The sequence below is a fragment of the Agelaius phoeniceus genome, chromosome 15 (genome assembly GCF_051311805.1).
Source record: "Agelaius phoeniceus isolate bAgePho1 chromosome 15, bAgePho1.hap1, whole genome shotgun sequence".
NCBI classification, from domain to species: Eukaryota; Metazoa; Chordata; class Aves; order Passeriformes; family Icteridae; genus Agelaius; species Agelaius phoeniceus.
In genome coordinates, this window is record NC_135279.1 from 12,230,141 (window position 1) to 12,245,263 (window position 15,123).

Genomic DNA, 15,123 nt, shown 5'->3' on the forward strand with positions numbered 1-15,123 from the left:
GCTACCCAGTCTGAACCTCCATCTCATCTCTGCCCTCTCCTGAAGCACCTTGCATCCACACACAGCAGCCTGCAGAGCAGATGGAGTTTGTGTACTCACTTCAGCCACTGCAGTGCGAAGTCTGGCAATTCAGAGCAAGACACTTCTCAAGCTGCTGCCCAAGTGTTCTGGGCCACAAAGGTGTTTTGGGCTTCTGTTTGCCAAATGCCTAAGCCCAAAGAACATTTGAAAATCGTAACTTATATGTTATATTTAATCAGCATGAACTCCTTTTCCATGCCATCACCTCAGTCCAGAATCCTTACTAAAAGAACAAAAAACAGGCCAGTGATTTTGCCTGCTGTCAGTGGCTTCAAACCAGATCCATGGCCTGCTGCTTTTTACAGCACTCCCTTAGTCTATTTTTAAGAGCAGTTTGAGAAATAAAAGCTATTTAAAACAAGCAGCATGAAAAGAAGTATCATTTGCTTCACATGATTATTATGTGCATAGTAATGACAGGAAGAATGCTGCAAATGTTTTCCAACTCTTAAAAAAAAAAAAAAAAAGAAGAACACTTCCTTTGCAATATATAATTTTGAATTTTAATTTAGATAACTCAGACTATTTACTGGCAACATAAATATCCATATTCATGACATCTGATTTGCTATAATCTTTATTTCTGATGTGCTGCATCTGTGAATACTTGAAGTACTTGAGTTTGCATTCATGGGCAATTATATGGGAATGTCATCCAATAGCAACAGATTGATTTACAGTTTAGACTTCGTAGCACCAAAAGACAATTTATTTTCTCTCAGATGGGCTGCGGCATGAGACCTGGGATTGATGCTTCCACTTTCATTTTTTAACAAATTACTTTTTCTTGTCCCATAGACATGTGAATCAAGGACATTATAATGAAAGTCTAACCAGTGCCTTTTAGATGCATTCTCTCAGTGCATCTCAGTGGTTTGCAAGGGTCACAGGAAGGAAGGGAAATGGACAGCAAGTAGAAACTTAGATTTCTTGTAAGTGTTTTGGAGGGGAAAGAGGCACAGGTACGGTATTTGGTCATTGCACCTTCACACCCAAGGACTCCCTCATTCTGACTTCCACTGAGCCTTCCAGAAATCCAAGCTCTTGCTATGAAAACCACATTTTTCTTAAAAACTTCTGCAAAACTTCTAACTATATTTCCTTCTAGTCCTGCCTGCTGGAAGTTATTCTGAAGTAGAAAGGTTTTTCCAATAAAACAAATTTTAATTAATTTCCACAGGTGATAGGAAGAATTAAACAAGCCCACAATAAATCTGCGGTAAGTACAGTAGGAGAAAGTAGTATGAGTATGACTTTTGATGCACATATTGTCAGAGGGGCTGGAAAGTGTTAAAGACATGAACCCTTTGATGCCTTGTACTGGAGAGGTTTCAGTCATGCTGGAGGCGGGAGCAGTAAAACACCAAACCCCTCCAGCCTTCAGCCCTGTGGGGACAGCATCTGCCCTGGCCTGGAAACCCAGGCAGGAGCCATCCCAGGGCTTAGAAGCCATTTATGCTTTAAGAGCCATTTGTACTGATGCCTTATCAAGGCTGGCCTAGAACAGAGGCTAGACAGACTCAAAGAATAAAGTAGGGGTTTATTAGGAGGCCTCAATGGACCCACCTTGGGCAGTGCTAGAGCCCAGGCAGGGCTACACCCAAGATGAACCAAAATGGTCACCAAAAAATGGATGACTGGTCACAAGATCTCTCTTTTATAAGTTCTGGTCCATTTGCATATTGGAGTTAATTGTCCCATTACAGCTTTAGGTTATGAAGTCTTGTCCTTCTTGTTTTTTTCTCTTCAGTCCACGTTGTTTGGCCACGTTGTTATCCATGCTCTTGGGCCTGAAATCTGGGTGGCTGTCCTTAGTCTCAAGCTAGAGAAGGAATTGTTTTGTCTCCCTGCTCTGTGAAGAACGCTTACTAACACTTAAAATGAAGCCCAGAACTACACACTAAAGCAGCACAGAACCTGAAAAATACAAAAGTTAAAACCTAAGAGTTTTAACTCTAAGTTAATACCAGGGCTGGGTGGGTGCTCGAGGAGCTCCAAGCGCCCCAGCGAGCGGGACTATCAGAGCGGCCGGGCCGGGCCGGGCCGGTCCCTCAATGGCCGGGACACACCGGGCCGGTCCCGCAGTGGCCGGGACACACCGGGCCGGTCCCTCAATGGCCGGGACACGCGGGGCACTCTCCCAGTCGCTCCCGTCTGAGGGGCGATGGAAGGGCGGGGACGCGCCCCCTTCAGGCGCGGAGGGGGCGGGACCGGCCGGCGGGGGCGGGGCCTGGCGCGGCGGGGCCGCCAGAGGGCGCCACTGCGCGGGCGGGGCGGCGGCTCGCGGGCTGGGGGTGCGCGCCGGTGCCGCGGGGCCGGACGGAGCCCGGCCCGACCGCCCGGCCCCAACCGCCCGGCCCCGCTCTGGACGCTCGGGCCCCACTCCGGACACTCCAGCCCGTCCGACCCTTGCCCTCCCGGGCAGGGAGCGGGGCCACACAGACAAGGTAAGGGCGCACGGCCGGCTCCCGTCCCGCCGGCTGCGCGTTTGGCGTCCCCGTGCCATGTCCGTCCCGTCCCCTTCCGTCCCTTCTGTCCCTTCCGTGGGGTGGGCGTTGTCCTTCTGTCCCTCCGTCCCTCCATCCCCCGGCGGAGCGCGCAGGTCTCCGTCCGCCGGCAGAGCCCGGCGGCAACGAGGGGCAGGCCCGGGCATGTCCCGGGCGGCGCGGCCCCGCCGTGCCCCTCGCACCCCTGGGCTGCGGGGCCGCGGGTGTCCCGGGGCGCTCCGAGCGTGTGCCCGGGCTGCCGCATCTGGGCCGCAGAGTTTGTGAGGGTTTGGCGAGTTTGGGTTTCAGCTGTTGGACTGCCGGCGCTGTTTCTCGCGGCAGATGATCGATACCCCGGCGAGCGGCGGCGCTCGGGACCCGGTGCTGGAGCTGCCCGCGATGCTGGAGCAGGAGCTGCGGGCCCAGCCCCGGGCCGCCGGGCTCCGGCTGCTCGAGGCTGCCCACGACAATGGCCTGCGGATGACCGCTCGGCTGCGAGACTTCGAGGTGAAGGATCTCCTCAGCTTAACGCAGTTCTTTGGCTTCCACACCGAGACGTTCTCTCTAGCTGTGAATTTCTTAGATAGATTCTTGTCAAAAATGAAGGTAAGGCTTTTTAAAGGATAAGCTTTCCGCCTAGTTCCTATTCGAAACTGGAATGTCTTGGGTTTAGATAAAGGTTAAGCTCCTTCCAAAGATTCATGGTTGTGTGGAGCTAAAAAATTCTATTCGCTGGTCAGATTTTGATATTGTTAAGAAACGTTTCTTCTGGAAAAGGAAACAACCCCTCATGCCCCTAAAGGATGTCCATGGGCTGGGAAACAGGACGTGTTAATGGCTTAGACCAAGACAGACTGCCTGTTCTGCTGCATAGACACAAAAAAGTTAAATTACTTCTTATTTAACTGCCTTTTCAACCTATTAATTTACCCTGTGTATATCAAGATGCTGTTGAACACTTAAAATCTGGTCAGACATCAGTTAGCACTGCATTCTCCTGTGCAGATGTGACATGCTGATCTGAGTTGTTTTAAATTGTCTAACAAGACAGGATTACCATTGTACAATTTGGACAAGAACAAAAGCTTGTTTTGCTTGTGTGTTCAAACCAAAATGAGAAAGCTAGATGGAATGGATGGGAAAATTATGATTTCAAAGACTTGTGAATCCATATTAAGCAGTAAAAATTGGGACTGCATTGTCTAGGGAATAAAATAAGACCATTTATACATACATGTACATACTTAAAACAGAGTTAGAAACCCCCAATTTTCTACTATCATCCCTAATATGTACAACACGTTAAGTCCTAAAAGCTTCTTATTAGGCTATTTTAGAACTTTATTATCAAGTCATTCTACCTCAATCAAAATTGCTCTGCAGTCTTGCTTTTTAGATGAAAGAGATGCAATTTACAGGGCATAACTGTTTTCTTGTTTGGTTAAATGAAGCTAATAATGTACAGTAAAATACTTAGTTTTCAATTTCAAAAGAAAAAACAACCCCTCATCCCCCATAATTTTTGATGAAATAGATTGGTACCTACAGTTTGATACTTGCATGTTATAATAGCTGATCGGAGGCCTTCTTCTTTGAAAATAACAATTCACTTTTCTTTAGGTACAGCCTAAACACTTGGGCTGTGTTGGACTCAGCTGCTTCTACTTGGCTGTGAAGGCATCAGAAGAAGAGAGGAATGTGCCCTTGGCCACTGACTTAATCCGAATAAGCCAGTATAGGTTCACTGTTTCTGATATGATGAGAATGGAGAAAATCATACTGGAGAAACTGGGTTGGAAAGTCAAAGCTATAACTGCCTTCCAATTTCTACAGCTCTATCATTCATTCATTCATGAGAATTTAAGCTGTGAAAGGTACGATAACTAATCCTGATTTTGCTATTACTGCCTAAGACCAGAAAATGTAGAAAAGCAGGGAAATTGCTTGAGCAATTGGCCTTTCTATACTTTAAAAATTCCACAAACTTTTCCCCCTACTCGAAATTGTCATAAATGTGAGCATCTATGGTTTAATATTATTGTAATTTTAAATATTGTTTGCATAAATGGAGTATTACTCTCTGAGCCAAAAGCCAAACTTGCTCAATAATGATGATATAATAAATCTCTGCTTATGCTGCAGTGAAGTATTGCCTCATTGTAAAGATTGCAAAAATCTGGTTTAAAAAAGATTCCTTTTGCTAGTAAGCACTGAAATTCCTTGTTAAGCCTGCTTTGGTAATGCAACTCTTCCCCAGTGTAACACAAGATTTATTTTTGGCATCGAGGCTGCCAAAACTGAACACCTGTTTGAATGTAACCCCAGAAGTTCTGGGACAAATGAGGCCTTTGTTTAGATAATGAACATTCCTGCTGCTTCTCTGAGTTCCCAGAGTGATGCTGCCTTGATCAATCTTGCATTCGTCTAGAGTCACTCATCTGTTCTTATTACAGGAGAAAATACCTTAATTTTGAGAGACTTGAGACCCAGCTTAAGGCCTGTCACTGCAGAATCATGTTTTCTAAAGCCAAGGTAAACATCTTGAAAGTTGAGAGAAAATTAAACTGCTAAACTTAGCAAAGCAGTGTCTAAAAACATCTTCTCTCTCTCCAGCCTTCTGTCTTGGCACTGTCTATTTTGGCACTAGAGATAGAAGAACAAAAACTGCTGGAGTTGACAGAGCCATTGGAATTTCTACAGTTACATTCCAAGGTATGTGCAGATAAAATTTCAGGGGAGGGTGGCAGGAAAATGCATGGAAAGGTCTACACAGTGGGGAAGGAACAGGTGTGTTGGCATATTGGTTTCTTTTGTGGCTTTCTTGTGATGTTTTGTTGGGTTTTTTCATTTGGCCTGGGATTTTTGGCTGCCTATCGTGTTGAAGAAGCTGAAAGTTCATGTACAAAATAAAGATTAAGCTGGTTATTAACATAGGACATTCTGTTTTGTTATGTAGATAAGCAACAGAGAATTGACCTTCTGGAAGGAGCTAGTATTGAAGTGCCTTACAGAATATTCCTCAAGCAAGTGTTCCAAACCAAATGTGCAGAAATTAAAGTGGATTGTGTCTGGACGTACAGCTCGGCAGCTTAAACACAGCTACTACAGAATAACACACCTTCCTACCATTCCAGAGAGCACCTCATAATAGGTAAGGCCTTGTGAAATCAACTTCTGATAATGTGGAAGTAAAATCAGCTGTTAACCACCTCCAGGGCCCTTACAGGTTACCTCCTGGAATCATGGAACACAAGTGTAGTTGCCTGTTCTCATGTTCATGCTTAAACCAGTGCTGTACCTAAAGAAGGGGCAACCTAATTAATGTATGAACACTGGAGAAAGAACTGATGTGTGTTGTGGTAACAGAAATGTTCTACAGACATTGGGACCACATTCACACTAAAATGTGAAGTAAAGCTTGGAAAAGGGCAAAAAAACCCTTTGCCTTGCTCCAATCCCAAAAAGAAAACCAGTCTGTTAGAATGAATTTCTTGTAATTGTTCACTTAAGCCACTTATAACAGACAGTTTTGTACAGTTCTACTTGTATAACTGCTTAGTGAAGGCTAATATCTGTAATTCATTATTCCTGTTACTGTTGTTTTACTCTGTAAAATGGTAAACTTCTTACCTAGACTTTACTTCAGAGGCTACACCTTCTTCTATAACAGCCATCTTGCTGTTCTGCTGTATTAAGATCTCATGCTTTGTTTGGCTCTTGTAGAAAGCACTTCTGTTGACTGGTTTGTTTGGGGTTTTTTTACAGGAGTACAATAAAATGGGAAGACCATCCTGTGACCTTGTCAACAGGCACACAGATAGCTGAGAAACAGTCTGAACCCTGATCTTAATAATGAAGAGCTCAATTCATGGAAAGAACATGTAACATTTCAGACTAAAGATCCTTCCAGCAAATACCAGTTCTTTTCATGATGAATTCAGTACGTGGTGTCAGTTTTCATTCTTACTTGGTAGACTGTTCACTAGTCAGTGGAATAACACAATCCCAATTCAAGGAATTTTAACACCTTAGAGTTAGTAGAGCAGTTTGTGTAATCTAACCTCAGTTTACAGTAACTGCAGGTGCTGAATTAGGTATTAATTTTTAAAACCTGGTTCACTTTCTGAGGATTATGCAGTACTAGGAAAACCTGATGTGCAGTAGTGCAGTGCTGCAGTGTGTTAAGAAAAGAAAAACTAATCCAACTCAATCTTGATGACAACAGCAAATGCCTGCCAGCTCACCTGGTGTGCTGTTGGGGCAGTACCTTGTGTTCACGTGTTCCTGCCAGGATGGGCACTGGCCTCCTACCACAGACACATTAAACAGCATCCTGTGATAGCCACTGAATGTGTCCAGTAGGTAGAGCAGGAGAACAGAGGAACTTTACTGTGTTCCTTTAGCAAAGACAGTCACTAGCACAGCATCAGTAACTGCAGTATTTTGTAAGAGCTGTAGTTTGCTGATGCCACACTCATTGAGTGTAAAAACTTGGTGATGCCTAATGAAGGACTAAGGCAAAGAACTGGGTCACATGTAACCCTTTCATGCCCTAAATCTGACCTTAGTTTTCCAGAGTTTTGCATTAGTTTTCCAGAGGTAAATGCTGATACTGAACAGGCACATTGTTACAGGTACAGTAGGAGCAGGGCTAGTTCCCCCCGTGGCCTCTGTGTAGGAGTAATCCAGATGAGAAACACTGAAGATTGCTTCAACTCTGATCTCTTTATTGGTAAGCTTTGTAAAACACAACTGTTTATTCAGAAGACCAGGTCAATATTAATGCTTCTAGTGCTACCAAGGAAGTGGATAAGAAGAGTGTATTATTGTATGTTAGATGAAAAGAGGTTCTGGGAGAGTTGCTAATGTCCTCTTGAATTCTGCATCACTGTGGGACAGAGGCTGTTGGCAACAGGCTGTTAAACCTGATTGTCATATGGACTGCTGGAGTGGAGAAGGAGAGATCAGAGTGTGGGATGAGGTGTTGGCCAGCCAACCCTTCCCTGTGATGGTACCAGCTGAGGTGGAAACCATTCTTTGCATATCTCAAACTAGTTAAAGCTTTTACAGAAGACTCCATACCAAAGCTCTCTACTGGACAAATCCAATCTGCTCATGGGAGTGATTGCACTGCAAAACATGTAACTGGCTGTCACACCTGTCAGTGCTGCCTGGGCATTGTGCTGACCTGTGCAAAGTGATTCAAAGGTGTGGTCAGCCCACTGGGAGAGGATGCAGTGTGCAATTCTAATTGTCCTGTCTCAAGATATGTACCTTTAAATTAAACATTGAAATGTGCTTAACTAAGTAGCTTTTTTCCTGTAATGTATGTTATGAAACATATTAATAGGAAGCCTATAAAGGTGACTTACACCTGAACAGTACCTGGAGAAAACTTTTCAGGCAGGAGGTAAGACATAATGCAGTTGTTTTTTTTTTTTTCACAAATTTATTTTTATAAGAGGTTGAGGCTGTGTGGGACAAACCACATGAGAAAATGCTAAATATCTTACAATATCTGTCCTGCAGCAGTGAATCACAGAATGGATCAGGTTGGAAGGGACCATGGGTGGGATCAGCTGGTCCCCCCTCCTGGCTCGGGCAGGGTCATCCCAGAGCACATGACACTGGATTTCATCCAGACATTTATTACCTCCAGGCAGACCCCATACCATCTCAGGGAAACCTGTTCCTGTGCACAGTTGCTGCACAGGAAAGAATTTGTACCTCATGTCCAGGTGGAACACAGGCATCACAGAATCACAGAATGACTAGGTTGGAAGAGACCTTCAAGATAACATGGAGTCCAGCCCATGCCCTGACACCTCAATTAAGCCATGGCACTGAGTGCCACATCCAGTCTTTTGTTAAACACATTTGGGGATGGTGACTCCACCACCTCCCCAGGCAGGCCATTCTAGTACTTCATCACTCTTTCCATAAATAACTTTTTCCTAATATCCAAACTATTATTTCCTTTGACACAGCTTAAGACTGTGTCCTCTCACTCTCTCAGTTGCTTCCTGGAGAAAGAGACCAACTCCCACCTGACTACAGCCACCTTTCAGAAAGGTGTAGGGAGTGTTGGGGTCACCTCTGAGTCTCCTTTTCTCCAGGCTGAACAGCCCCAGCTCCCTCAGTGGTTCCTCACAGGGTTTGTGTTCCCAGCCCCTCTCCAGCCTCGTTGCCTCCTCTGGATGCGCTCAAGTGTCTCAATGTTCTTCCCAACCTGAGGGCCCAGAGCTGGACACAGCACTCGAGGTGTGCCCTCACCAGTGCCAAGTACAGGGGCAGAATGACCTCCCTGCTCCTGCTGGCCACAGGATCCAGGCCAGGAGCCATTGGCCTTCTTGGCCACCAGGGCACATTGCTGGCTCATGTTCAGCGGGCTGGCACCAGCACCCCCAGGTCCCTTTGTGCCTGGGCACTGTCCAGCCACACTGTCCCCAGCCCAGAGTATTGCAGGGGGTTATTGTGGCCAAAATGCAGGACGTGGCACTTGGACTTGTAAAACTTCATCTTATTGGACTCCAACCGTTCCAAGTCTCTCTGCAGAGCCCTCTGACCTTCCAACAGATGGACACAGCTCCCAGCTTAGTGTTGTCTGCAGATTTATTAAGAAAGACTCAGAACTCAATCCCCTCATCCATGCCATCAATAGAGATATTGAACAGAGCTGTGTTCTCAGAGCCCTGAGAACACCACTGGTGCCTGGCTGCCAGCTGGATGCAGCACTGCTCACCACCACTCTCTGGGCCCAGCCAGCCAGTTCTGAGCCCAGCACAGAGTGCTCCTGTCCCAGCCCTGGGCTGCAGCTTTTCCAGGAGTGTTTTGTGGGAGACAGTGTCAAAGGCCTTGCTGGAGTCCAAACAGACACATCCACAACCTTTCCTGCAACCACCAGAGGGTCACCTGGTCATGAAAAGAGACCAGGCTGGTCAAACATGACCCACCCCTCCTAGACCCCTGCTGGCTGGGTATGATACCCTGGCCATCCTGTAAGTGCTGTGTGATGGCACTCAATGAAGTGTTCCATTACCTTACTGGGTGCTGAGGTCAGGCTAAGTGGTCTATAATTACCAGGATCCTCCATCCCACCTTGTTGTGAATGGGTAGCTTCCAGTCATCTGGAACCTCACCAGTGAGCCAGGACTGTTGGTAAATGATGGAGAGTGGCTTGGCAAGCTCATCTGCCAGGTCCCTCATCACGCTGGGGTGGATCCCATCTGGCCCTAAGAATTTATGAACATCCAAGCAGCTCAGCAGTTCTCTGACTGCCTCCTCCTGGATAATGGGGGAACCATTCTGCTCTGCTCCCTGACACCATCTACCAACCCAGGAGGACAGTTGTCCTGAGGACAAAGCATCTTCCCACTAAAGACTGAGGCAAAGAGGGTGTTAAGCACTTCTCATCTGTGGGTACTGAGTTCTCTCCCACATGCAGTAGGTTGGTTGGTTTGTGCCCCTTGTCTCTTGTCCTGTTGCGGGGCACCATGGAGCAGTCTGGTCCCTGCTCTGAGCCCTCCCTGCAGACAGGGACAGACAGGGATGAGGTCCCCTCTCAGCTGATCTCCTCTGGAGGCTGAACAGCCCCAGCTCCTAAAGCCTTTCCTTGCAGGGATATCCTTCAATCCCTTCCACAGCCTTTGCTGGACCCCCTCCAGGAGATCCACGTCCCTCTAGTCTTGAGCAGCCCAGCTGGACAGAGCACTCCAGATCTGGCCTCACCATGGCTGAGCAGAGGAGCAGGATCACCCCCCTGACCTTCTGGCAAGGTTGTTCCTGACTCACCCCAGGATATAATTGGTCTTGTCCCCCAGGGCACTGCTGGCTCAGGGACAGCTCGTTGTCCTCCAGGACCCCAAGGTCCTTCTCCACAGAGCTGCTCTCCAGCAGATCTGCCCCAGCCTGGTGCATGGTGAGATTGCTTCCCAAGTGCACATCAGCAAGAATAAGAAGATATCCTTGCATTTAAGACAAGTGGTAGATTTCTAACTGCTTTGTTTAGTATAGTATAGTGTAGTGTAGTATAGTATAGTGTTTCTAAAAAGAAAAAACCACCCACTCCAAACATTCTGCTTAAAGACATTACTTTTTTATGTCCACCTTTCTCAATAGGTTGTGCCTTAGTATCATAAAGTTATCACAGCTTATAAATCAGCTGGTAACATTTTGTCTTCAGTCTGCTGGAAAAGATCTTTCTCTTCTCTGAAGTAATTACTTTTGACAACAATCCATTGAAGAGATCACTGAAGTCTTCAACAGCTACATGATTCCAGTCCTTAACTGTAACATGTAATTTGTCTAAAGGGTCACATATAAAAAGTTCACTTTTCAAGACTAGAAAAGTCTGGTCCTCCTTTGCTGTAGTTTCCAGAAATTTCTGCCCCACTGAAGTCAAACCCAGGGTTCTGATGGAAGTAAAATTAAAAATTGGTTAGTAAGTAAATTACTTAAAATAAAAGTGCTTTAAAAAAATCCCAGACAACCCACAAAGAAAACAAAAACTAAATTGCTTTTTGTTAATATTCTGCCATTGTAATAAGAACATGTAACAATCAACTTGTCATACATTTATCACAGCACTGAAATTCTTGGAACATGCATCAACAAATTCTGAATTGTCATAGTTTGGTTGCCTACTGCTGAAGTGACTTTGTAAAGATGTTCTTGAATTAGCAAGTAGTCAGATCTGCCAGAAAAAAATTTTTAAGGAAAGTTTAACTAGGTTCTGCTTGTTCTCTGCTGCAGTACTTAGCCTGCTGATTCAGCTGGTACATAAAATGTTGTAATTCTACACCTCTGCAGACATGTACAGGAATAGTTGTGTGCCAAAGGTATAGCAAAACAATTTAGGCAATTTTAGTGAAAGTGCAAGGAATGTCTTTTCCAGTGAACTATTGCACTCCATCTTAGATTATAAACAAGCATATCCAGTAGAGTTGATGTTCAGATTTTATTGTAAATATGGCTTTGTCATAATTCTAGATAATAAGAGAAGTTGTGTGTAGCCTAACAAGTGAAAAGTTGTAAGGAAGATGCAATTACTAAAACAGCAACAGCACCTCCAAACTCACCTGAACTTAGCAGAAACCCTGCAGACAGAATAACCTCTTCAAAGCACAGTGATAAAACCTTGTAAGCATTTTAGAGATATTGAACTAAAGCATTATTTCCATGGCATTTGCTCAGCTTTGCTGGCCATAACCTCTGTGTGCTAACAAAACATATAAGGAGTAATTATGGTGCTTTAACTTACTTCTCTTTGGAATCTCTCCAGTGTAAGTTTCCTTTGCATCTGGTCCTGTACCCAAGGATCAGCAGCATATTCATTTTCTAACAGAGAGGTCCAACAATTTCCAGCATCTCTATTTGTCTTCATTAGAACAATTCGTATCAGCTGCCTGTCTTCTGTTGAATGAAAACACAGAGAGCAACCTTCAAACTCAGTCCTATGTGCTGCTGCTTTTCTTGGTTTGGTGAATTCACTACTAAAAGCACAAGAAGTGAAGTCATTTAAATTCTTAATGCCAATGCCAACCTAGTTCTTGATAAATAAATAAAGATTAACAAGAAAAAAAAGGCTGAGGCAAAGACAGCCTGTACTGTCAGCTCTCCCTTTCTGACCTCTAAGATGCTGAGGCTGTTTTAAGGGATTAAACCCAGTTCATAAGTACTTCTATTGCAAACATAAAGTAACCTCTTGGAGATGTTGACAACAAAGATTTAATCTACTAATATAGACAACTCTGCTAAGGCAATAATGAAAAATTTAAGGTCAGGCTGTACAGAGAGTTATTACCAACAAAAAGCCAGAATAAAGTTTTAGCAACATATGAATAGATGGTGTGCATGACCACAGAGAATATATATTGAAAGTATGTTTCAAAATAAATGTGCAGTGCAGGGTGTTCAGTTCTACTGAAGTGAATAAATACAGCATTAGAAGTGTATTTTGACGATTATTTGTGTATTGATAATGACTGGGCTTCACTTCACAATGTGTATTAACAATGTAAATTTTAATGGCTTAAATTACTAAATTATCAATAAATATTTAATATAAATATTGAATGGAAAAGAAAACCCTTCATAGGAAAACACTGAGAGGCACAGTCCACAAATATGACTGCCAAACCCCAAAATATTCAGAATACTTCACAGTATTTATGATATAATGGCCCAATATACTTTTCTTCCTCATTATATGTAGGAACCTCAGTGTGTTTTTATAAAATTTCTTTCTGATTCTCTTGGACTGTAGATTTTGTAATTCATTCAAAAAATGTAATGGATAAAAAGTACTAATTATGGAGAGTCATGCAGCTGTACCATAACTGCTTACCTTTAAATGAAGGTTTTTGCAAAAACCTTCTCACTATATGGAAATGTTTGCAACCCATTGATTAGGACCTTCCAGGATGTGGCATCTTCTCGTTAACCTTAACCTCAAGTGCTTTTGTAATACCTCAGTTCCTTAATCCAGCAATAATGACTTTGCCTTTTTCCAAAGCTAAGGGAAGAAAGTAATCTTTCGCATTAATAAAGAGAGGGTAAATTATTCTGTAGTGTCTACTGGAAAGTTTTACTGTCTCTATACCATCACTTCAGATGTACATTATTACCTAAGGTCCACGTTCCTTCATCAGTTACTGTAGAGTCAAAAAGTTTACCCTGCAAAAGACAGGTACAATATTACAAATCAGTAAAACCTTTTCAGCATCCAGTTCACATTGAGTTATGAAGTTTTACTCACAATTTAACCACCTTGTATTCTGCTGAAAATAAATAGGGTGATTTGGCCCTACAAGTATACGTTTGCATGTAGCCTGTCAAAGAATTATTGCTTATTACACAATTATTTTTTAATTGAAGCATTAAATACCTTGTTTTAGTATCTGGAGTCATTGAAAAGGCTCGTGTTTCTCAGCAGGAAATGCCCTTTTTAATAATCTTGTCATGAAAATTCAAGGGTTTTTGTCAAGAGTAACATCTAGCTCTGGTGCAGGATACAGGTAGCATAAGCAGTTCATTATAAATGTGAAAGTAAATCTGTCTTTAGGCTGGTTTTTTGGTTTTGTGGGGTTTTTTTCTTTTTTTTTTTCTTTTTTTTTTTTTTGTTGGGTTGGTTTTGGGTTTTTTTGGGGTTTTTTTTTTTTGCTTTCTGGAGCACTTGAAGCCGTGCACTAAAGTGCTGTCCCCATTCACATTAAAATCCATATGAATTTGTATTGTTATTTTTCATAGAATCACAGAATGGATTGGATTGAAAGGAATCCTAAAGTTCATCTAATTCCAGCTCCCTGCCATGGGCAGGGACACCTTCCAGTATCCCAGGCTGCTCCAAGCCCTGGCCAACCTGGCCTTGAACACTTCCAGGGATGGGGCATCCACAGCTCCTCTGGGTACCCTGTGCCAGGGCCTCCCCACCCTCACAGGAAACAAATTCTTCCTAATATCCAATATAAGCCTGTATTCTGACAGTTTAAAGCTTTTCCCCCTTGTCCCATCACTACATGGCCTTGTAAGAAGCCCGTCTCCAGCTCTCTTTCCATGGACTGGAGGACAGGCACCATCTGTAAAACCTTGTCCAGGTGAACAAAACTGTTTCCAATGAATGCCATTTTTAATGTATCAAACCTGGGATAAAGAACAGAGAGGCGGCACAGGGCACAGGTGTGCCAACCTTCTCCCAGGCAGGCGACTAATGACAACACACGAGGACACAGCCTAGGCTGTGCCAGGGCAGGTCTGGGCTGGACATCAGGAAGACGTTTCACAGAAAGTGCGACTAGACCTCGGATATCAGGAAGAAATTTCACAGAGAGTGTGAGTAGACCTCGGATATCAGGAAGAAATTTCACAGAGAGTGTGAGTAGACCTCGGATATCAGGAAGAAATTTCACAGAGAGTGTGAGTAGACCTCGGATATCAGGAAGAAATTTCACAGAGTGTGACTAAACCTCGGATCGGGCTCCCGGGGAGGTGGTGCGGTCACAATCCCGGGAGGTGTTTAGGAAAGCCCGGCTGACACAGCGCTACGTCTCAGGCTGTACTCGGTGATCTCAGGTATTTTATAACCCATGTGAGCCCGTGCCCCCCCGGGGCCCCGCGGCCTACGCGTCGAACGGGCCGGTGCCCGCTGCCCGGGCTGCCCGCGGTACCTGCAGCAGCTCCTGCCCGCCCACGGCCAGGGCGATGTGCCGGCTCCGCAAGTTGCAGCGCACGTCCTTGGCGCGGGTACCCGGCGGGACGCGCACCTCGATGAACACCTCCTCCAGCGTCTGGTACCAGCGGCCCCAGGGCGTCGCGCAGGGCACCACCCCGCTGCGCTCCTCGAACGGAGCCGACATGGGACACGGCGGCAGCGCTCGGCTCCACGATCCGCACGGAGCCCCGCACACAGTGAATCCCACAGTGACTGAACCCACCCCACACCGCTCCGCGCTCCCGGCCCCACTCCCCGCGCCCGCCCCGCGCACGCGCACCGCCAGCCACGCCCCCCGGCAAGGCCGCAGCGCGCGTGCCCGGTGCCGGGCGCCCCGATTGGCCGAGG

General features: G+C 45.2%; 2 protein-coding genes across 2 annotated transcripts; one reads left to right on the forward strand and one right to left on the reverse strand.

Moving 5' to 3' along the window:
• The first annotated feature begins 2,321 nt into the window (after positions 1–2,321).
• On the forward strand, positions 2,322–7,874 carry CCNG1 (cyclin G1). Its single transcript, XM_054642901.2, has 7 exons — positions 2,322–2,528; positions 2,910–3,173; positions 4,188–4,441; positions 5,021–5,099; positions 5,181–5,279; positions 5,524–5,718; positions 6,333–7,874. The coding sequence occupies exons 2-6, from the start codon at positions 2,910–2,912 to the stop codon at positions 5,713–5,715; spliced, it is 888 nt and encodes a 295-aa protein (XP_054498876.1). The 5' UTR covers positions 2,322–2,528; the 3' UTR covers positions 5,716–5,718; positions 6,333–7,874.
• Positions 7,875–10,640: 2,766 nt separating this feature from the next.
• Positions 10,641–15,039, reverse strand: NUDCD2 (NudC domain containing 2). Its single transcript, XM_054643122.2, has 4 exons — positions 14,732–15,039; positions 13,193–13,241; positions 11,827–11,978; positions 10,641–10,978 (listed from the first exon to the last, which is right to left on the reverse strand). Exons 1-4 carry the CDS (start codon positions 14,918–14,920, stop codon positions 10,895–10,897), a joined length of 474 nt encoding a protein of 157 aa, XP_054499097.2. The 5' UTR covers positions 14,921–15,039; the 3' UTR covers positions 10,641–10,894.
• Positions 15,040–15,123: the final 84 nt, after the last annotated feature.